General features: G+C 40.0%; 1 protein-coding gene across 3 annotated transcripts in view; it reads right to left on the bottom strand.

Annotated features, from left to right (window-relative positions):
* Window positions 1-4,903: 4,903 nt before the first annotated feature.
* TXK (TXK tyrosine kinase) overlaps window positions 4,904-24,505 on the bottom strand; it is a 41,174-nt gene continuing 21,572 nt past the window's right edge. For 2 of the 3 annotated variants that reach the window (XM_020912588.2, XM_070451929.1), the window contains 8 exons: window positions 23,761-23,888; window positions 20,620-20,694; window positions 17,691-17,862; window positions 14,570-14,786; window positions 11,997-12,061; window positions 10,874-10,992; window positions 8,168-8,325; window positions 4,904-5,543 (listed from right to left, as the gene is read on the bottom strand). In XM_020912588.2, the coding sequence (XP_020768247.2) occupies window positions 5,475-5,543; window positions 8,168-8,325; window positions 10,874-10,992; window positions 11,997-12,061; window positions 14,570-14,786; window positions 17,691-17,862; window positions 20,620-20,694; window positions 23,761-23,888 (1,003 nt within the window). In that variant the 3' untranslated portion in view covers window positions 4,904-5,474. Of the gene's footprint in view, window positions 5,544-8,167; window positions 8,326-10,873; window positions 10,993-11,117; window positions 11,317-11,996; window positions 12,062-14,569; window positions 14,787-17,690; window positions 17,863-20,619; window positions 20,695-23,760; window positions 23,889-24,505 lie in introns of those variants that run through there. The other variant, XR_011482465.1, reaches the window with a different exon arrangement.

Here is a 24,505-nt window from a genome sequence, read left to right as displayed (position 1 = left end):
TCCCTCTCTCTGAATCCAATTAGTTTGTGGGGGTGGGAAGACAAATGCCCTCTGGGAAGAAGGATTTGGTCTAAAGACCTGCACTAATTGACATCAGCTGGGAGCTTTTTAGTAACTAAGACTCTGAGGCCCCACCTCAGACATATTGAATCAGAACCTGCATTTTAACAAAGGCCACAGGTGATTGTACATATATTAGCATTTGAGAGTAACTGACCTGGAAGAACAAGGGTTGTCACATTTGACTGTTACTGGAATAACCCAAAGAACTTAAAAAGTCCTATGCTAGTGATTCTGATTTCATTGCTGTAGGATGTAGCCTGAGCATGAAACCTCCCCAGATGGTTCCAATAAGCAGTGAAGACTGAGACCCACTGGGCTAACAACCGTGGTTCTCAACCCTGCATGAGAATCATTTGGGGCACTTTATTGTAAAACCACCAATGCCTGGGTCCCCTCAAAGCAGTTAAATAAGATATTTTTGAAGAGCTCTTGGATCATTCTAATCTGTGAGGACCAGGGCAAGGAAGTGGAAAATCTCATATTCTTTGGGAGAGTGCTGTTAGATGGGTTGAAGATACCACCGAGGCAGGGGAGGCCAGGTGGACACTGCCAAGGGCAGTGGGGGGCTTTTGCTGTGATTCATATTTCAGACTCCTGGAGAGGGTTCCCTCACAAGCAGCCACAGTAAGATAAACTGCCGCACAACAAGGTTAGGCAAGGTGATAAGGGGGAGGGGTGGGAGTGCACAGTTGCAGGGTTTCAACTTTCTGAGCTGTTCTACCCTGAGTGGCATGAACAAGACCCAGAAGTTCCATACACACTCAAAATGGGACTCAGGAACTCAATGAACTGAGTGCAGAAGCACTGTCATGGTGCCCATTGTTCAAGAGCCAAGGTGACTGCCAGCCCAGGCTGAGGGACAAATGGAACTCAGAGCAGAGCCTAAGAGGGGCCCACAGTGCCAGCAAGAGCTGGGATGAGGTTTCAGCAGCCAGGAAGGGCTTCTGTATCCTGAGCTAGTCATGAGAGGCCAGCCTATACCAGCCACCAACATGGTCTGCAAACGCCAGCAGGACAAGCAGCAACCAGGCTGATGAGCAGTGTTGCTGAGACCAGAGGTGCCAGGGGACACTGCTCCAATCTAAGCAGTCCTCCATTCATGTCAGCACCTCAAGGGCACCTCGCCAGGGCTGACAGTCATGGTCTCCATCAGAAGGGCTGGACTGATTACTGGCGGCCAGCATCCATTCTGATTGGTGTTTGCCTGTGACAAATCAGTTGGTGAATATTTTGAATATCACTCCCTGGATAAAGTCACCCCTCTCTCTTCTCTGCCCAGATGCTACCTTGGCAGAAACAGAAGGAAAGGCAAAATCTGAGAAACAATCCACTTCACCCACATAGAATATTTTCATTTTTGCCCTGGACTAAGGTCACAAGATTAAGCTAAATTTTTCCAGCACTCCTGAGGGGATCTTAATCTTGTGACTTTAGGAATCTAAAGGACAGAATCTGAAGGACAGAAGTTTCTACACCTGAGGAAAACAGGATAATTTCAGATAAAATAAAGTAGCTGCAGGCTGCTTGTACATCTGGTAGAAGTGTGAAGAAACTTCTGTCCTTGTATAGACACGAGGATAATCTACTTCCTCTATTAAATGTTGATGTCTCTATATGACATCAATTTGTATTTCTCTATAGATTTATTCGGGAATCTTTTTTTTTTTCTGTTAATCTGATGTCAATCCCTAACAAAACATAATTTTCTCTATGTAAACAGGGAAAGGGAGATATAGAAAATTTATGGGTAAGTCAAATTGTTCTGGAAAAACTAAGAATTCTACCAAAAAGAAGAGCAGATGAACACTTGTGATTATACACTATAACCAGAAGGAAAAATGATCCACTATTGTGTGGGAAAGCAATGGATTGGCCAAGAATCCCAAGAGGAGAGCTGCTTACCAGACTGGATCCCCACCTCTGGAAGATAAAGCCTTTGGATAATTCCACCACTCGTATTTCATTGGGTTATTCCATGAGTGTTTAGCTTAACTCTGTGTCGGGTCTTATTTAAGGACCTGGGAATATAGCAATGAACAAAACAGACAAAAATGCCTGACCTCACACGTGTTACAGTTTCAGGGATAATGAGACAGACAATAGACCAAATAAATAAGTAGAAATATATGATTTTTTGTATAGTGTTAAGAGCTATAGAGATCAAATTGCCAACATCCACCGGATCATCGAAAAAGCAAAAGAGTTCCAAAAAAACATCTATTTCTGCTTTATTGACAGTGCCAAAGCCTTTGACTGTATGGATCACAATAAACTGTGGAAAACTCTTGAAAGAGATGGGAATACCAGACCACCTGACTTGTTTCTTGAGAAAACCATATACAGGTCAGGAAGCAACAGTTAGAACTGGACATGGAACAACAGACTGGTTCCAAATAGGAAAAGGAGTACATCAAGGCTGTATATTGTCACCCTGCTTATTTAACTTATATGCAGAGTACATCATGAGAAACTCTGGGCTGGAGAAGCACAAGCTAGAATCAAGATTGCCGGGAGAAATATCAATAACCTCAGATGTGCAGATGACACCACCCTTATGGCAGAAAGTGAAGAACAACTAAAAAGCCTCTTGATGAAAGTGAAAGAGGAGAGTGAAAAAGTTGGCTTAAAGCTCAACATTCAGAAAACTAAGATCATGGCATCTGGTCCCATCACTTCATGGCAGATAGATGGGGAAACAGTGGAAACAGCGTCAGACGTTATTTTTGGGGGCTCCAAAATCACTGCAAATGGTGACTGCAGGCATGAAATTAAAAGATGCTTACTCCTTGGAAGGAAAGTTATGACCAACCTAGATAACATGCTACAAAGCAGAGACATTACTTTGCCAACAAAGGTCCATCTAGTCAAGGCTATGGTTTTTCCAGTGGTCATGTATGGATGTGAGAGTTGGACTCTAAAGAAAGCTGAGTGCTGAAGAATTGATGCTTTTGAACTATGGTGTTGGAGAAGACTATTGAGAGTCCCTTGGACTGCAAGGAGATCCAACCAGGCCATCCTAAAGGAGATCAGTCCTGGGTGTTCATTGGAAGGCCTGATGCTGAAGCTGAAACTCCAGTACTTTGGCCACCTGATGCGAAGAGCTGACTCATTGGAAAAGACCCTGATGCTGGGAAAGATTGAGGGCAGGAGGAGAAGGGGATGACAGAGGATGAGATGGTTGGATGGCATCACCAACTCGATGGACATGGGTTTGGGTGGACTCCAGGCATTGGTGATGGACAGGGAGGCCTGGGGTGCTGTGGTTCATGGGGTCGCAAAGAGTTGGACATCACTGAGCGACTGAACTGAATTGAACTGAAGAGCTATAGATAAAAACTATATGGAAAAAGGAGACGGGAATGTCCATGGTAGGGTTATCTTTTTAAGTAGGATGATTCAAGAAAGCGTAACAGAGAGGGTGACATTTGAGAAATAGTCTTGAGGACATGAGGAGGCAAGCCATGTTGATATGAAGGAGAAGCACTCCTGGCAAAAGGCAGGCAGATACAAAAGCCCTGAGGTGAGGAGGTGCCTGGAATGTTCGAGGAACAGTTTGGGTGAACGGGGGAGGAGCAGGAGATGAGGTCAGTGAGTGGGTATGCACAAGTGACAGAAGGAAACCACTCTGCTTCAGTCCAAGCCGATTCTTCACCTGCATTTTCAGCTTTCCCAGACAACTCATCATACAGGAAGTCACCAAACCCATCACTACCGGCACTAAAAGAAGGCATCTAGAAAAGACTTTCAGCTTCTCCTTAAGATCCTCATTTACTGCTAAAGCTTTCTCTTTAGTTGTGAGGAAAATTACCCCAGATCATTTTGAAACATTAAAGTGCCGGAGAAAAACAAACCTGGCCAACTGGCACTTAATACTGACAAATTCTCCTGGTTTATCAGTCACGCCTGAGCTAATCTGCCTTAAGGAAATAGGGATCATAGCTGAACGGCTCCAAGTTGTTTCTAGTGAAGATGCTGGACCACGTGTTAAATGGCCAAAAAAGCAAGAGAGTCACTGGGAAGAGAAGAATGGTGGGTGCTTTCTGATGATCTTTCCCGCATCTATTACTCGCTCCTCCGCAGAGCTCTCAGTCTGTGTTTCCAAGTGCATGTGTGCTCTGCTGTGCCCAGCAATTTTTGTGATCCTGTGGGTTGTAGCCTGCCAAGTTCCTCTGTCCAGGGGATTCTCCAGGCAAGAATACTGGAAGGTGTTGCCACGAACCCCCTCCAGGGGATCTTCCCGACCCAGAGATCAAACTCATGTCTCTTATGTTTCCTGCACTGGCAGGCAGGTTCTTTACTACTAAGTGCCACCTAGAAAGCCCCTCCCATTGTTAAACCTTATGGTAATGACTCCCGCTTTCCCCTACATATCGGGTTGGCTGAAAAGCGAATGAACTTTTCGGCCAACCCAATACTTCTGAAGCACTGAGGATGATGAAGATCAATTTCCAATCATTCCTGCAAATAGTATGTGAAAAATTAAGGTTTAATGATGCTTACTGGTTGTTTCATTTTGAATCTAAAACCCTGGACTTCAGAAATAATGGAATTTGGTATAACATTTGAATATCTTGCTTTTGCCTCCTTTTGTTCTTATGGAAAAAGCAAGTCATCTTCTAGAAGGTGCCAGAGGTACTTTCTATGACAAAATGAGCCTTCCTCTAGTATCCAGTTTCACAGTTACCCAGTATGAAATCTCAGAACTGAGATGCAGGTTCTGAATTGTCCTGGACAGTGGATCTCACTAGAAACAGAAACTTCACCAGGTCCTGTTCAAAGGACTTTCTCCTGTAACAGTGTTCAATACTGGAACACAGGAAACTGTGCTGAAATAATCAGATCTGTGCAAAAATAGTTTATTAAATAACATAAGAAAGATTATGAAGGACAGTTCCAAAATGCCCACACATGTGGCTTGTAAAGGTGCATTTTTCATAAAGATCTGTACAGCTTAAAGCATGACATCCTGCAGGGGAGGCTCCTTTATTCCAGGATTTGGCAGAATTTATTTTCATCTTCTATGCATGAGCCACCAAAGTAAAAAAAAAAAAAACTCACCCCTCTTCAGCAAAGGGTGAGGTTTTCATGTAACCGTGGGGCTCTCAGGGCGCTTCTCATGAAGAGCAGCCACTCTAATGACCACCATGGAGCAAGTTTTCATTCTTCATTGATGAGACATAAAGAATATTACAGAAAAATCCAAGTCTAGAAGTCACTCTCAAACATACATGTAGAAAAGTTATTATCAGAATACTGTCAAGCTTTAACAAATTGGAAAAGCCTGTGACTTTTGCACTGTTTCTCAGAGTCAGTGGCTCTATAGGGTGATATTCACCATCAGTGACTTCACCCGGGGTTTCCTTTCATGACAGTCTTGCAGGATGATCCTCTGGGTTGGCAGTCCCTTTAGGTCACCAGGTTTCTGCAATCTCTGTAAGAACTTGCAGCAGCTCAGCAAATGTCGGGCGGCCTTTAGGTTTCTGGAAAAGGGAATTGGAGGCGGTCAACTTAGTTTAAGACTCACACAGAGACCAGCTCTGGAACTTGCTGGCAGGACCTGGATCCAGGCTGGTTCACCACGAACAGAAGAGATGGATATCTTGGCTGATACATAGGGCATGAACAGCAGTTGAGCGAGGCAGGGGTGTGAAAACATAAGGGAAGAGATCGCTGCAAAAATAAAATGGCTAGATATGCAAACACTAGCCGCATGTGGCTATTTAAATTAACTGAAATTAGATACATCTTAAAATTCAGTTCTCAGTCACCCTAGCCACTTTTCAATTCTTTGATAGCCAGTATGGCCTGACCTATTGGACAATGCAGATAGCATATTTCCATCACCACAGAACGTTCCATAGATCTGCCCTAGAGATCTATTTGGATGACTTGATATGCATGGAATAAAGGAAGAGCTGGGAGAGAGGGGCCTCTAGAGTCCCAAATCCCCAAGTTCAGCCCCAGTTATTCACTATACCTGACCCCCTGTAGAAAGACAGATTTTAGTCAGAAAGCAAAAGGCATATTTCCATGAGGGCCTTTTCAGGTCTTGAAGCATTGATTGTGTTGTCTTAAGGCTCAGTCAATAAATTCCCAGCCATGAAGATTAGAGCCTTTTTTGTATTTCACAGTGGGATGTGGTTTGACTTTGACTCCATGAGGAAGCTCCATGGCATCTTTGAAATCCATGGGAAATAGAAATATTCATAGAAGTAGAGGACCCTGGCAACAGAGTTAGTAGGGAGACACCACGCCTAGTGGCTTATAAACAGACGGCATCAATAAAAGTACAGAGTAGGAGACAACCTAAATGTGCATCAGTGCAGGAATGGATAAAGAGGAAGCACATATATACACTGGAATACTACTCAGCCATAGAAAAGAGAAAGTAATACCATGTGCAGCAACGTGGGTAGACCTAAAGTTATCATGCTGAGTGAAGTCGGTCAGAAAGAGAAAGACAAATACCACATGATATTACTTATATGTAGGATAAACTGTGAAACACATGAAATTATCTATAAAAAAGAAACAGACTCATAGAGAACAAATGTGTGGTTGCCAAGGGTGAGGGGGAGTGGAGGAGGGATGGATTGGGAGTTTGGGATTAGCAGGTACAAACTATGGCCCTGCTGTATACACAGGGAACCATATTCAATCTCTTGTGATAAACCGTAACAGAAAGAATAAGAAGAATGTACGTACATGTATAACTGGATCACTTTGCTGTGCAGCAGCAGTTAATACACAACACTGCAAGTCAACTACGGTTTAATAAACTAAATTTTGTAAATAGAGCAGATAAAATATAAAAATTAAAGGACAGAATAGAAAGATATGTGAGCACATGTGAGAGTCTTCCTTGAGACTTCGAGGATAAATAGTGGAGCCTGTTGCTGGTGCTGAGGTCGTGCCAGTAGTAGAGCCAATGAAACAAGTGTAACCATGCTAATATAATCATGTTTGAGTCTAGAGATGCTTAAGCATCTTGTTTACTTGGTCCTCTTGTCAGCATCTTATTTACTCCTTTCTCTGTCTCCTTTCCACAGATATATAAAATCTCAGTAAGTATTATATTGTATGTGCATGTACAAGTATAGTGCTTTTAAACATGTACATTCCTGAGCTATTTACATTATTATTGCAAAGATGCTCTTCAGACATCTATTTGCTACTAACAGCTTACTTAATATTTTTTTTATGTCTTTCAAGATTCCTTGCAGAGCAGTTAATCATATGTGAAGTATTTTCATACACTGGGGATATTTATAAAATTAATACTTCTCTGGAATGGAAACAACCATGTTACTTCTGAAATACTGAATTTTTTTTAGTGTTTGTGAATTGGAAGTCAAGTGATTTCTTTTTTGGCCAGGAGGAGATCCTCATCCAGCTGTAGTTATTCTGGGCTGAAACTGTCAACTGGAAAGAGAGAAGAACTGTCAAAGTCACAGTGGAGTCTGGTGATGGGGAGGGGTGTGTTGAGTTGTGCCCAGAAAAGACAGAGGTGGGATGTAAACACTTCTGGTTTTGTTTTTAAGCTTGGCATTTTAAGTAAAAGAGAAACTGGCCTTCTGAGAGAGTGTTTTCTGAGTACAAGTTCCTGGTACACTTCTGTCTTCATTCCTATTCTTGTTTAATCTCTCTATCAGGAGTCTCAAATGCCACAGGAGAGATGAAACCCATTACTCTTAGCCTTGGAAAAGCAAGACAAAGTAGAGTAGAGTGAAGTAAACAAAAACACCATCCTTTTCTTTCGATGTGAAAATTGACAAGTCTGATTCCACCCTTAGTTTCCACCCAGAAGTTCTTAAAAGGAGTAAAACCTCTCATCACTGAGGCTTTAACAACATTGAGAGTTTCTGTAGGAACCAATTTTGGAAAGATAAGACTTAGAAAAGGTACTGAATTCCTCAGTTGAAAGGCCACTGTTAAAATGGGTTAATGATTTCTGTTGTGGAAGTACTTCTGGCTCTCAGGGATAATTACCAAGAAATAGAAACCTTTTCCTGCCACGACAGAATCCTGGGGTAACATGGGTGATAATCAGTCTGCTCTCAGATGTGGGAACTGCCAACCTTTGCAGGGAAGTAAGGGCACTCACCTCATGCCAGCAGCTATACATGACTTCATATATGGACATTGGTGCCAGGTAAGGTCGGTACAGCCTGAAGCCTTTAGAAATAGCTTCCACAACTTGCAAATTTGACCTATTTTCAAAAGGCATTTTTCCTTCTGAAAAAACTTCCCACATCAAAACTCCTGAAAATAAAACACATAAAAATAACAAGTTAGAGAGAGGTGGTTACTTGGAACTGAAAGAGCAGTTTCTAATTACAAGGCATTATTTCCCTCCTGCGGCCATGGAGTTACAATCATCCACAATGACTGCAGTTCTATTCAGGAAGCAGATCCTGTGCATCTTAGTTTTTGAAGAGGTCTTAAACTGAATATATTCCAAGGGAAAACAATTCCTTCCCTTTTCTGTTGGTCCCAACTGCCTCCTTATTGGAAGAAAATGCTTGCAGCATCTTTAATTCAAAGTACTATTCATGTCTCCACACCCTGACATCAATGAAACTTTCTACCATTCCATAGGAAATAGCAATATTGTGTAATCCCCTGCTGCCTGCTAAGGCCAGGAAAACTCCTGACCAGTAGATGGCATCCATTTCCCTCTTTCCACTGAAAGACTGCTGAGGAGAGTCCCAGAAAATCTGGCAGGGGTTCTGTTTATATAAGCAGGTGTTCAAAAATCATTGATGGCTGATGAAGCTCCTTCAAGTCTCTCAATTTGAGTTCATTTAATTATTCACTTATTCTACAAATATGTGTTATGTATTCATCAGACTCCACCCTTATGCTAGAGCCACAGAATTCTTAAGATTGAAATCTGTCCAAGTTCTTAAGAATTTAAGAAGCTCACTGTCCAGTGAGGATGAAAGACAGGTGGTCAGGTAAAACTCAAGGGTTTCAAATTGTTCTACAACCAGCATTCAGTTTAGTTCAGTTCAGTTGCTCAGTCCTGTCCGACTCTTTGAGACCCCATGAATTGCAGCACGCCAGGCCTCCCTGTCCATCACCAACTCCTGGAGTTCACCCAAACCCATGTCCGTCGAGTTGGTGATGCCATCCAAACATCTCATCCTCTATCATCCCCTTCTCCTCCTGCCCCCAATCCCTCCCAGCATCAGGGTCTTTTCCAATGAGTCAACTCTTCGCACGAGGTGGCCGAAGTGCTGGAGTTTCAGCTTCAGCATCAGTCCTTCCAATGAACACCCAGGACTGATCTCCTTTACGATGGACTGGTTGGATCTCCTTGCAGTCCAAGGGACTCTCAAAGTCTTCTCCAACACTACAGTTCAAAAGCATCATTTCTTCAGCACTCAGCTTTCTTCACAGTCCAACTCTCACATCCATACATGACCACTGGAAAAACCACAGCCTTGACGAGAAGGACCTTTGTTGGTAAAGTAATGTCTCTGCTTTTTAATATACTATCTAGGTTGGTCACAGCTTTCATTCCAAGGAGTAAATGTCTTTTAATTTCATGGCTGCAATCACCATCTGCAGTGATTTTGGAGCCCCCCCAAAATAAAGTCTGACACTGTTTCCACTGTTTCCCCATCTATTTGTCGTGAAGTGATGGGACCGGATGCCATGATCTTAGTTTTCTGAATGTTGAGCTTTAAGCCAACTTTTTCACTCTCCTCTTTCACTGTCATCAAGAGGCTCTTTAGTTCTTCTTCACTTTCTGCCATAAGGGTGGTGCCATCTGCACATCTGAGGTTATTGATATTTCTCCCGGCAATCTTGATTCCAGCTTGTGCTTCTCCAGCCCAGAGTTTCTCATGATGCACTCTGCATATAAGTTAAATAAGCAGGGTGACAATATACAGCCTTGACGTACTCCTTTTCCTATTTGGAACCAGTCTGTTGTTCCATGTCCAGTTCTCACTGTTGCTTCCTGACCTGCATACAGGTTTCTCAGGAGGCAGGTCAGTGGTCTGGTGCTCCCATCTCTTTCAGAGTTTTCCAGTTTGTTGTGATCCACGGTCAGAGGCTTTGGCTTTGGTCTCACAGCTCAACCGCTCTCCAGCAGAGCTTAAAACGCCCCCAGCCAAGACTATCACATGTCAGTGGCGAGCTAATGAGATCAATACAGGCTAAACCTCACTGTGGGCAATAATATTCACACCCTTTGAGGGTACAGATGTCTCTCAAAACCTAAGAAGGCGCCCAGGAAGGTCAAGGTGAAAGAGAATAGATAGATCATTTATACATTGATTGCCATTTTCTGAAAGTCAAAGAACAAATTCCATCAGACGTGGGTCCACAGTATCTCTTTTTCAATGAAGAACATTACCCAATATAAATAGCAATTGATAAACCTCAAGGAAGCCTATGTCTAATTTCACAAAATATGGGAATAATAATGTAAATGAGATGGCATCACTGATAGTCAAGCAATGAAGGTTATTAATTACACTCAAGATTAAATGATGCTGTAAGAGCAGTTTTCCTTGCAAATCTCTGTGGTGTGGGAAGGTTGGATGAATTTGTTTTCTGAACCAGCAGACTGTAATGGTTTTTACAGCAAGTGCTCACTGGGAAAGGAAAAGACCCTAAAGGCAAATTTATGTAAGAAGGTTGCCAGTTGCCAAAGACAATCTGATGTGTTAGAACACCTGAGACAGAAACATGGTTATAAGAAGACTTTTAGCTAGATCATATTAAGAAATCAAAGTTAAAAAAGCAATCTCTATTTTATTCAATAAAGCTCTAACAAATGAACATCAAATTCACTCACCGAAGGACCAGACGTCAGATTTGCTGCTATATCTGTTGAAATGGAAAACTTCAGGAGGAGACCACTTGACTGGGAACTTGGCTCCAGAAGAACTGACATATTCATCATCCAAAACGTACCTAGGGCGATCAGATTTCAGAGCACATTGTGTTAACCACCCCTAAGTTCTGGGTACTTCTAATCCTTTTAGTTAACCCTGATTTCTAAAACACAAAGTATTTTACTACAGAAAGGCTCAGTATACCTTCTCTTCTCTTCTTACTCTCAAGGTGGGAAAGTGACCCTTATACAGTTTCCTCCTTAAACCAAACCTCCATTGCGTTTATTATATTTGAATCTCAGAAAACCATAGCAATTCTTCAGTCTAAAACAGGCCTGTGGTTTAATAGTGCCAGGCATGAAGGAATCTTGCAGACAGAAATTCAGGATGAGTCAGCAACCACCTGTGTGAAGAGTCAGACAAGGACAAGACAGGATGATGGTGGCTGCGGGGAAGACAGTGTCTGTGGATAGCAACAGGGACCAGTCAGGCCATCTCTAGAATGTGGCCCCATGAGACAGAAGGAGTTTGGATTTTGACCCTGAAGAGAGTCAGGGAGAAAACCTGAAATCACTAGGATTAAATTTCTAGCAACCTGAAGGAAAGCAGACTCAAAATATAAATTGCACTGAGTTGTTGAAAATAAGGTTTTCCAACCTTATGTTCACACCCTTGCTGTCTGTCAGCTACTAGTTGATAAGAGAAATGCAGGAAAGGGACAGCAAAGTCAGAGCTGAGCAAACAGATTCTTTTTTTTTCTATTTCAGAAACATATAAGGAAAACTTTTCTCTTAACCTTCTACATATGATAAGTAGACTGGGAAATTCCTTTTATTTTTAAGGGATGACATACTTTTATTGATAATGACCTGACACGTCAGAAGACTAGCCCACAGTCTCAGTTTCCCTTATAGCTAAATTGGTGCCTGTCCTAAAGCTCAAATTGGGTCAGCAGGACATCCAACCACATCAACACTTGCTTCAGGGAAAAAAGAGCAAAGCCAATAACACCTTCAGTTTGTCTACAAATGAATGTAAGATTCCCTACTATGAGTAAACAAAGAAAGAAAATGTATCATGTACCTTGTCAGTCCAAAGTCCGAAATTTTTATTATACATGTAGAACTGACCAAACAATTCCTTGCTGCCTGTAGAAAGAAGAAAAGAATCCAGATTTGAATACAAAGTTTTTTTTCTTTCCAGAGTTTGTACTCTTTTCCTTATTTCCTTTGTGGCTCAGCACTACCTCTGAGTGAATAGCCATGTTACTTCATGGTGATAACTGTCGATGCTACATAGGATTTAATGTATCTGCCCTTGCAAGAAGGATTTTAGTGATCTTTTTGAAGAAATGATAAAAAAAGTAGAATTTTAACTAACTTTTTTCCTTTTTAAAATGTGTAATCTTTCTCAAGAAGTATCCTTGACAAGTATCAGGATAAACTCAACCTAAGAGGTAAAAAACTATGAATCTTGATATAAAAAACAGTGTGTATTTAAAACTTTACCTTTATAAATAAAAAGAGGAAAGTCCAATATGCATGAAAAATAAAAGATCATTATATATGTTTGGGATAATCATTATATAAAATTACTTATAGAAATTAAGAAATTGTATTTAAAACTTACATTTCATTGAATGTAACTGTTTACAATTGATATTTTCTTATTTATTAAACCACAGTGAACTAAATATAGTAGTATATAATGCAGAAATTATTTAATGCCAAGACAATCTATTTTCAGTCAGCTTAGTCAGGAAAATCATTGACTTGATTTTTTAGTCTTATGTAGGTCAAAGGTTTGACAGAATTTTTCTCTTTTGAGCTAATTTGTGGTTCAGTTAGTTCAAACAAAAGAAAAAACTTGAAATGGAGAGCCAGCAGGAGCCAGTCTGGAAGATGTTGACAAATGCCAGCAATGATCTCAAAGTCAAACCACAAGGCAAGCCCTCAGCAGAGAAAACACGCATTGTTAGCTGGCATACCTTAAGTGGCACATAGGTGGGGAAAACGGGGCACCAGAGAAAGGGGCGAGGGAGGAGCCAAGACTAGGCAGCTCTGCAAGGAGACAGCTGGAGCAAACCTGACTGAATTTTGAATCTAATCTTTGCGGGGAGGACAAACCGCAGAGACTAGGAAGGTGAGTTAGGTGGAATCGATACCATATCCATCCAATAAAATGTGTGCTCAATGCAACTCAGGCCAGACACTGGGGAATGTGTCATGAGGCATGTAAAACAATGGTGGAGCTTTTCTATGTGCCAGGCACTGCTTTAAGAGCTTACACATATTAATTCATGTAATCCTCCCAGTAAGCCCATAGGAAGAAGGTGCTATAATTAACACCACTTGACTAGTTAACTAACTTACTTAAGGTCACATGGCTAGTAAGAAACAAAGGCGAGATTTCAACTAGCTCTGAGGCAGGGTATGCCATCTTGACTACATAATGAACTTATCAGGGAAATTTTCCAAAGAAGCTGATCACTAGACGTTTACCCCCAAAGACTGTGATTTCACTGGTTGGTGGTATGGGCTTGCTACTGCGATGTTTTTTTTTTTTTCACAGATGGGGATGGTTACTGCGATGTTTTGAAGCTCCCAGGTAATTCTAATGTCCAGCTGAATTTGAGAGCCATTGCTCGGCAACTTGCTCTCTCAGGACACTGAATTGCAGCTCAGAAGTCAACACCTTGATGTCAAGGAGTCTGGAGTCTAATATTTGTGTAAACAATGTAAACAATTATTAAAGGAGGTAGTAAATAATTAATGCCAATGAGAGCTCTAAACCATGTGTAGGACAAGCAGTGGTGTGCTGGGGCTAATGAAATTATGACCCCTTTCTTTCCCCAAAATAGTCCAGCCTGAATGACAGATATTATGGTCACCCTAGTCATGGATGATGGAAGTTTAGGATTACCTGTGAGTGTCAGTAACAGGGACTTCTCATAAATTCTCAAATTTTCATTGGATTTAATTTGGGAACTTAGAAACGAGACACGAAAGGACACAGAAGGAACAGTCCGAATATCATGAATAAATATGGAGCAGATAGAAAGTGTTCTTCAAGGGGAGGTAGCAAGGCACGGAAGCAGAGCTATTTGCTTCTGAGGTAAAACAAGCTTTGATCTTTTTGTTTGGTTGCTTGTTCTGAGCAAAACAGAACAGAATGGTTTAACACTTCAAGGCCTTCTAAATAATGCCAGTAGTGCTTTTACGATGCTGTGAGAACCAAACCACCTCCACTCGGAGGCAGTTTCACCCACTGGGTGAGACCCCCTGGGGCTGGTTCTTCAGCCTGGTCCTCCAGCACCTGGCAAAGAGCTTGCCATATATAAGCACTTAATATGGGTTTGGTTATTGGTTGAAAGACTGCAATAAGAGAAGGAAGAAGAAAGGGGGAGAGAGGAAAGAAAGGCAGTTTTAGTTGATCTGTTGGTGAACAGTTAGTTCAAGACACATGCAGAGCAGCATCTTACTTGGCTACAGCATCAGCTGGCAATAGAAAATAAAGCTACATTTCCCAACAAATTACATGAGTAGAAAAATGTTTTAAAATTAAGCCAAAGGATGCATTACTTAGAGTATTAAAAGTCCTAACTTTCAATATATGTTTAATACACAAAACAGTCAGCAAATTTGCACTGTACTTACTAAATCTCTATGGATAAAGCAGTTTCTCTCCAGATACTCCATTCCTTCACAGATATCTTGGCACACACTCAGTAGTATCTCCTTGCTAAGCTTTCCTTTTCTCTCTCTCAGATAGTTAAGCAGGCAGCCATTTTCCATAAACTCTGTCACAATATAGAGGGGCTTCTGCTGTATACACACTCCATAAAGCTGAACCAGCTTCGAATGAGATAACTTCCTGTTGAAGAAAACACAGATCCATGAGCAAAATAGTGTTTGCTTTTTAAAGTGTTTGAATTCAACTTGTGATATTTACCATTTCCATATAATGCTCATCATCAAGCTATGATTAAAACTAACTCAAGCACAGAGCAAGTAGAACAGTTTCCTTCCCACTTTATGTGCTAAGAGAGTGGGGTCAAGAGGTTATGCGGTACTGCTTCCTAAGTTGTGGTACATACAGAATAGTCCATGCCCCATATTCTATTTTTCTTTTTTCCATTTTGTAAGCCTTTTGTTTCCTCTTTAGTGCTGCTCCTTGCCCAGTTCCTGTTCCTTGAGTTTCAACCTTCCCAAGCACAGCTGTCTAGACAAAAAATTTGGGACAGACAGAGGGAAGAAAGAGCAACTGATATGAGAGGCCACTGCAACGGGAAGCGTGTGCGCCGCAGCGAGAGCAGCCCCGGCTCACCGTGACCACAGAAAAGCCCGCGCAGCGGCGATGACCCAGCATGGCCGAAAGTAAAATAAATCTAAAAACTTCTGTTTAAATAAATGAAATGATACAAATGAACAACAGAAACAGATTCGCAGACTTAGAGAATGAACTTAAGGTTACCAGCTGGGAAAGACTGGGAGAAGGGATAGTTAGGGAGCCTGGATCCACACGTACACACCGCTGTGTCTGAAATGATAGCCAGCAAGGGCCTATTCACAGCAGAGATGACTCTCAGCGCGACGTGGCAACCCGGGCTGAGGGGCGCCTAAGGGAGAACGGATGCGTGACCAAGTCCCGGGCGCCCAAGGGAGAACGGATGCGTGACCAAGTCCCGGGCGCCCAAGGGAGAACGGATGCGTGACCAAGTCCCGGGCGCCCAAGGGAGAACGGATGCGTGACCAAGTCCCGGGCGCCCAAGGGAGAACGGATGCGTGACTAAGTCCCGGGCGCCTATGGGAGAACGGATGCGTGTAATGCATGACCAAGTCCCTTTGCTGTTCACCCGAAACTATCACACTATTAATCGGCTATGGTCTAATAGAAAACAAAAAGTTAAAAAAAAGAAAAAAACTTCTTAGTCATCTATTTGTCAAAAGTTTATTGTTTCTTTTGTACTATAATATTCAGTCCCTAAAGCCCTTTTATGCCAACTAGTCAACTTGAACATGGAATAGAATATTCAAATTAGTGTTTGTAACTTTAGGAGGTATATAATAAACTATATTTTGTTAGTCAAAAGTACCTTGAAATGTTACTTCTTTTCATTCATAAAGATAATATAAGATCAATGAATCAGGGAGATTAATTTTATTAAACAACATGTATGAGTGATTGATACATTCCCATATAATGAGCAAACAGAAACACTCCAGTTAGTAGGGGACAAAGATATTCAAGAACCTATACATAATTTTCATTTGTAGATATATGTGTTATATGGTGGCACTAGTGGTGAAGAATCTGCCTGCCAGGAGACACAAGAGACAGGTTTCAACTCTGGGAAGATTCCCTGGAGTAGGAAATGGCAACACACTGCAGTTATTCTTGCCTGGGAAATTCCATGGACAGAGGAGCCTGGCAGACTACAGTCTATGGGATCACGAGAGTCAGACACAACTGAGCAACTGAGCACACGCATGTACATATTACATGTGTAGATTCTGTCGGATTTACCTTTCTAATTCACGAAGTGTATTTTCACTTAGGGGATGCAGCAAACATGTGTGCAGAATAATGGCAGGGAGGCAATTCTTTAAATGGAAAACTAATTTTCCACGAGAAAGCCACCAAATTGATATTCACATGTAAGCATTTAAGAATTAGAACATTACACTGTATTTGCTCAATAAGGCCACTAGCAAAAGTTTATCAGAAAAAAAGAAATAACCTTTATCAGAAATAAAGCAAGAACAAATAAATAAACCCTCACTTGTATGGTTCAGTCTAACAAATAGGACAAATATTTTTCAAGGGCACAGAAAGATGCAAACAGAAAAAGAACACTGTTGTTTGCTGTAACTTTAGGACCCATTAATAAAAATTCCTTTCTCATCTTAGAAAAATGCCTATGATTCACTGTAGAACAAATATGTCATATTTATGTAAATTTGTTACTTAAATATTTTCAGACTCTGTAGTCTCCTTCTCTTCTAATTGTTCTTTTTTCCCATGTGATCAGATCAAGTTTCAGAGTTTTTAACGCTATCTGTGGTGACCAGGCTGACCTCTCTCCTGAACTCTAGACTCATTATGCACTTGACCCTTGGTCATACTTGGCTACCCACTAGGTCTCTCAAATTCAACATGTCCAAAGTAGAATTACTCATTTTTCCTCCAAAACTATTCCTCAGCCAGTCTCTCCCATTTCAGTAAATTGTGCCATTCTCTGCCTAATAGTGCACCCAAGACCTTGGTTTTCACTTTTTGGTCCCCCAGTCTCCTTAAGTGATTTGCCGCATCTAATTTATCAGCAAGTTCTGATAATTTTATCTCAACAATGTATCCTGAAACTATTCTCTTCTTTATCTCTGCTATCATCCCTTTCACCATCATCTTCCACCTGCTTTATCAAAAGGGCTCCTAAAAATGTATAATGAGATTTGAAATAAAAGTGAAATATTTTCCCGCAAAAGTTTAAATTGCTCAAATTAGAAGTATATATTTAAACATCTCAGAAGAAGGATTTAAATTTTAATTCCTTCTTTTTGATAGAGATTCTAGGTGAGATTTTACAGGTGAGGAAATTGAAGCTTGGAAAAATGAAATAACTCAAGCCACAGAGAAGCCAAATAATTCACCCAGGTCCCACAACTAGCTTGGGCAGAGTTGTGACACAAATCCACTTGTGACTGACTCCAAAATCCATGTTCTTTCCATGACACCTGGATGTTGTGCCATACTTATCTGGGTTTTATGTATACTTACATCATCACTTTAGCCTCTTCAATGAAATCCTCTTCAGACATGAAGCCTTCGTTGATGGCCTTGATAGCTACCTGGACATGTGCTCGCCATTGGCCTAAATAGACCACCCCAAACTGACCGCTTCCAATCTGCTTCACAAAAGCCAACTCAGATGGATCTATCTCCCACTTTTCTGGAAAAGTAAAATATCCATGTTACAAGTAAGGAAAAATGTTAAATTTTAGAGCTAGAAAAGATCTAGGAATTATCTCGATCTATTTTCTTTTATTTTTCAGAGGTTGAAAACATTTATAAATGAGTAGAAAGGGCCTGTTACCATTTTAAATACTATCACTGTGGCTTAAAAGTATACTTCCAGAATTCAAGTTTAAATGCAATAATTTCTAAAGGAATTTTGTATGTTGAGTCATGCCATATAAACACATTTTTGTAAAATAAGTAAAAATAAACAAAGATACAAATCTCACTTACTTGGAGAGAAATTATGGGTATCAAAACAGGCTTTTTCTTTCCCAAGAGACCCAGAAGGAAACACTGTTCTGTGTCTTCTAAACTAAAACTGCCCAAACCAGATGTGGGACCTAAATTTGTACATCCCTAGACTGTTTTTGTTCTGATAAGTAAACTTGTGAGGTAGAGAAAACCTCGGCTCCCCACACCCCCACCCCCACCCCAGTTTCTTTTACTGTTCCTCTGCCACTCCCACCCCTAAAGGGCTTTTTTGTTCTTTCTCTTTTGCAAAAAGTCTAAACAATTCATCAAATAAATATTTTTAATATTAAGATTCTAACCTATATCTAAGTGTATGTTTGAAATGATATTTACATTACTGAATATATCTCATCCTATAGAAGCAAATCAGTGGGGGTGGAGGGGGAGGACTATTTTTAAAATAATGCTTTGGAAAACTCTGAGAATCAAATCTTAGCTTTTTAGTATCCCCTTTTATATAGCAATGCCACCATCTGCTGGAACTTTAAGATAATGCATTTAAAAGAATTGAAGGGAATTCCCTGGCTGTCCAGTGGTTAGGACTTCATGCTTTCACTCTCCAGTGCCCAGGTTGAATTTCTGGTCAGGGAACTAAGATCTCACAAGATGTGAAGCACGTTCTCCCCTACCCTCTCCCCGCCCCCCCCCCCCCAAAAAAAAGAATTATAAGGACTGATGGACCTTTGTATCAGGCTTTGCAAGGTACTCCCTTTTTCAAATAGTAGGTGTGTTTTTAAAGTAACATAGGAGAATATATTCATGATCTTGGGATTGGCATAGATTTATTCAATAGAATATAACCATAGGAGATATATACTGATAAATTATACTTCATAAAATCTTATTTATCAAATACAGCCCATTAAGAAAATGAAAAAGTAAGCCACAGACTGGGGGAAGATATTTCTTAAAATATATAACCAACCTAAGAAGTCCTTTTCAAAATAATAATAAATCAACTAGGAAAAGGCATATAATCCTATTTTTAAGTGTTAAATAAAAACTTGAATAGAGTTTTCTCTCACAAAAGAGAATACCCAAAATGGCAACTGAACCTGTGAAAAGTTGATCAGGGAAATTGCATATTTAAGCCAAAATGATATACGCACACATGCACTAGATTAGCTGAAATGTGAAGAAACACCAAGCCAGAACACACACACACACACCACAAGGATGCAAAACACTGGCAGGGACAAAGACGTGGAACAGTGGAAACTCACATATGTCATTGACTGAAATGTAATTTGGGCTAAGTTCTTTGGAAAACTGACTAAATCTGAGTGTGTGCATACTCTATGACTGAGCAAATCTAAGTATACATCCAACATTGTCTGGGCATAAATGTGATTAAACTTATCAAAAGACAAACAAGAATGTTCATAATATTATTTAGAAAAGCCAATAATTGGTTACAACCCAAATGGCTGTATGAAGAAAAATGGGCAAGCCCATTGCAGTCGAGTCACAGAGCGCAGCAGTGTAGAGCCACATGGATGCACCGACCACGAGCTGGCTGGTTCCGACACCACGAGTGAATTCCCTCACGGGCCGGTGGGAGAAAGAAGTCAGACATGGATGCACTGTGTTGAATTTTGTTTATATAAAGCAATCAAAATGAGACAAAATTAATCAGACTCTAGATTTATAAACTTATATACTGTTAAGGATATTTAAATTTTGAAAAGTTTATTTTTTTAATGAATGAGGACCATATTTAACTTAGATAAATTGCTGATGATAGAATTTTTAAACATGTAGTATTTATGGGGTAGAGGAATAATCTAAGCACCCATAAAACTCTGGAATCACCTTTCCATCCCAATTCAGAGACTGAGTCCTGGGTGCCTGCTACACAATAATTGTGTGGTGTTTTTTTTTGTTTGTTTGTTTGTTTGTTTTTTAGCATATTCTTAGTCCCCATAGTGAGATAAATTTCAGGAAATAAAGTATTGCCAAATTAGAAAGAAATATTCTTTGGCTCTTATTTATTCTCATAGATTTGCAACTACCACATTCACTAGAAAATAGTTCAAATCAAACTTCACCCAAGTTCTATTTGAAAAGGTGAAAAGGACAGATTTAGCAGCTCATTTTAGTAGGTCCCATTGGGAGGAAGTCATTTTCCAGTCACCCACATAACTAGAGAGCAAGAACCCAATCATTCAAGAAAAAGAATTGGAATTTATCAAACAGGTTCCAAATAATGTATAATGAAACTTGAAGCAAAAGTGAAACATTTCCCCCAAAGTTTAAATGCCCTTATGAAATGCATTTAAATGCATTTAAATCTCAGAAAGGAGATTTAATCTTTGAGGATAAAACATATATTAAGACAGACATCTCAAAAGAGCTGACAATTTAAAGAACACAGAGGGAACTTGGGGTAAACTCTTTACTGGATTCGATTTTTATTGAGCACACATGCATACTTTACCATAACTGAAACCAGCTGTGGCTGGCAAACAACTGCCCATCAGACCAACTGGGTAACGGAGACGGGACAAGAGCCCTGGGGAGAAAGAGAAACCAGCATTTCAATCCTAGCTCCTGGTACAAGAGGAAAAGCCAAATATACCAGAAGATGGAACCATTCCCTAAACAGATCAGCCAAAGAAAGTATTCTACAGCTACTCTGTTTGCTTATTTTTCCTATTTGAAAAAGACTTCTCACAATATAGTATATGCTCATTGAACACAAGTTAAAGAATCCAAGAAAATACAAAAACGAAAAGGTCCCTTACAAAATCTTAGTATCCAGAGATACTTTGTTATCATTTTTGGGACCATCTTTGCAAAAATCTCTATCTGTGTATTTGAACGTATATACACATCTGATATGTTTCATGGAAATGCCAATGTTTTGCTATAAACTTCTTACACTCAACAAATAATCGATATACATCAATGACTATAAATAGACCTTAAAATTATTTCCAAGATTTCACTATAGGAAAACATGCTGTATGCTGAGGGGAGTGACATGAGGGTAAGAGCATGGCAAGCAAAAGGATGAAATTGAGATAGCTCATGTTTGGTGACTGACTTTTTTTTTATTTTTTTAAAACAATATAGTTGATGCACAATATTATATAAGTTACAGCTGTACAATAAGGTGTTTCACAATTTTTAAAGGTTACACTCCACTTATAGCTATGATAAAATATTAGCTATAAGTCTGTATGTTGTACAATATATCCTAGCAGCTTATTTTACACATAGTTTATACCTCTTAGACTTCAATTTTCTTAGTGAAGTAGAGAGGCAATTTGCTGATGGGCAGTGGATAATACTGGAAAGAGGGTTTTTGAGGAGAATGGTAGAAGTTTGAACAGAAAGCAGGAAAGGATGCTTACTAGTGACTCTGAAGACCTAGTTGGGATTAGAGCCCTCATCAAATTGGGACTCTATGACACATGATCCAAATAAAAACACAAGAGGAATTGCTTTAACACCCTAACACTTCCCTCTGAACTCAAAGTTTTTGTTTGCCAAATATTTTTATTCTGTGAATTACTACCAACAGTTTAGTGACAGTGTATCTCTCTGATATAAACAAAAAAAGTCTGTCACTCTCTTTGCACTATCCTTACTTCTGGTAAGGAGATGGATTGTTACGAGCTAAAGTGACCAGAAGTCAAAAAGTAGATGGGTCAGTCATGGGTTCCAAGCCTCTTCTAAAATGGTCTCTCCAATCATCTAATTTGCTTCTTTCTGGAAAAGACAGTGGTCATTAAACACAGACTGGAGCCAGTGGGTTTAATGGCTCCAAGGTTTCATAGATTTCTGTGGTTTCAAATCTTGGCTCAAATACCTATTAATGGTGTGACCTTGAGCACAAATCATGCCTGAGATTCCTCATCTGTGAGATGGAGATGTCAACAGTATCAACCTCTTTGGATTTCTCTGAGGATTAAATAAATAAATAGACATAAATAGGGTCTGGCCCAAAGTAAGTCTTCAATAAATACTAGTTGATTCTGGATCCCGTGCCTTTCCTTATATCATTTTTCTTCCTCTTTGTCTTATCTCTTTTCTACTTCCTTTTCTCTCTAACAGCAGCCATAGTTATAAGTTTTCAACTCCTGTTTTTCATCTTCTTATTGTTTGATCTAGCTTTAATTTAAAAGTTATCTGTATGGTATTTCATACACTGTAAGAATAATTTATATATATGTATATTGTAATAAAAAAAAATAAAACCTAGGGCAATCTATATAGCAGAAAATAAAAGTTTTCCTTACCCTCAGTCTCCTTCCCCAGAGGTAAACATTAACAGTTTATAGTCTGTTATCTTATTATTAGTTCAAAAATTATAATCTAAACTTTAACAGAATTTTCCTAGGCACACATGTCTGTGTGAATGTGTATTATTCTACAAAAGTGAGGCTATAAATATACTGTTTTGCACTTTTTTCTCTTTACTAAACCGTTTATCACTAACATCTTTTAGGTTCGCACATCCTGATCTGCCACAGTACTTTTTTTAACCTCACCACCACAAACACTGAGTTTCTTAAATTTCGTCTTTGAAGGAAGAGGAAAGAGGAGTGTGAAGAAAAAAACTCAGACCTGATCTGATTCTAAAGGTTTCTATCTCTGGCCACAAATACGTCTTCACTGGCCTCACTCAAACACGTTTCCACTTCCTCTCTAACCAAATGCCCAGTGACCACCAGGAATATCCAGGTGGACTCAGCCCATAAGTGTATAAAATTTCCATGGATTTATTCCTGATACATAAAACCAGTGTAATAGAAAAGTGACTGCTTTCCCAAAGGGATTCTTTTTGTCAATACAACTTTTCATGAGAAAAATCTTTAAAAAAAAAAAAAAGAAAAATCTTAAAAAGTACTGCGCATCAAGAAATCAAAACAATATGAACTTTACATTGGATTCCAAATTCTATAATGTTGAGGTAAAGAGATTCCCCTTGGACTCAGAGTAGTCCAGAATAGACTGAATGAGGGCTGAAGGTCAGAGCTGTGATTGTAATTGTGATGGAACTTTCTAGAATCTTACATCTTTCCACAGATGATAGATTTGCAAAAGTAGCCATTATTGCAAATAACAGCAAGAGTAGGGGGTTAAATATGCCTCTGGTATGGTATATTTAGGTCAGATTATAACTGTGAAAGGATGTGCCTGCTCTCCAAACAGGAAATAACAGAGAATGAGACATTTAAGGGTAATTTTCTATTCCAACTGTCTAGAGAGCAAATTTATAGGTGCAAAGAAAAAAAAGCATGATTCTTTAAGACATTGAAATTTTATTACATTTAGCACCATGTAAATTTCAAGAACAAATGTATAGTGACTAAATGGCCTTTTGAATCTTTGTCATGTATCTTTTTTCTAACCTGGCAGAAATGTAAAAAATCAACCTACCTCTGGCCCCTCTGACTAGAAAAACAAAAAAACATCACTGAGGAGGAGAACTATTCAGAAGACAGGTTGTATTTTAAGCTCTTAAACATTTCTTCAGGGATATTTGTTCCTGTTAAATGTCTGACCAAAGACACATAACCTGCCTGGGGCCTGGCTCCCCAACTCTCCCAGCCTGAATTTTCCAACTTACCGGCTGCATTGTGCTGGTGATACCAGATCAACTCAGGGATTGATTGAAACAGGTGCCTTTCAGCCACGTACCACCGTCCTGAGTCATTCCTTTTAATTTGATAATGCTTGACAGTAGCCTCCATATTTCTACAACCAATAAAATGTGAGTTCGTAAACAAGCAAAAGATCACTCTGGAACCAAGCCAATCATTAAGCAACGGGACTCGACTTCAAAACCCTGAGTCCTCACTACGGACTGAGAAGTAGATAGGGTTACAATAAACAGGCGCCTCACCAACGCTGGGAGAACTCCGCGGCTACGCATTAGGGCCTTAGATTTAGATATAACTTCAGCCAAAGATGTCTAGGTGACAAGTCTAGTGCTCAAAAATGTACAGCTTGTAATGGACACTTACAAGTATCTACTGAATCAGGTATCAGTCCAATGAATAAACAAATGCACTGTGAGAGATGTGAGACAAAGAAAGGAGGAAAACCAGCATAGGGTGTCTTGATAAGCAGGTTTGTTAATCCCTTTAGGAAGCCATGAGAGACTGTGGAACACACCTCGGAGTTGTCCCACTAAAGTGCAAAGGAGCTGAGGAATTTATCTCTTATTTCACATGGATGGAGGGTCACTCCTACAATGCTCTTAGTCACTTCCGGTTCACCCCCGGGGGACCACGAGAACCCACAGGCAAAGAACGAAGGAAAAACAGGAAGCCTTCTGCATACCAGAGAGCTCTGTGCAGGTAAACCCTGGG

The sequence above is a fragment of the Odocoileus virginianus genome, chromosome 21 (assembly GCF_023699985.2).
Source record: "Odocoileus virginianus isolate 20LAN1187 ecotype Illinois chromosome 21, Ovbor_1.2, whole genome shotgun sequence".
In the NCBI taxonomy this organism is placed as follows: Eukaryota; Metazoa; Chordata; class Mammalia; order Artiodactyla; family Cervidae; genus Odocoileus; species Odocoileus virginianus.
Note: the sequence above shows the minus strand (reverse complement) of the source record. Positions and strands in the feature narration are given on the sequence as shown.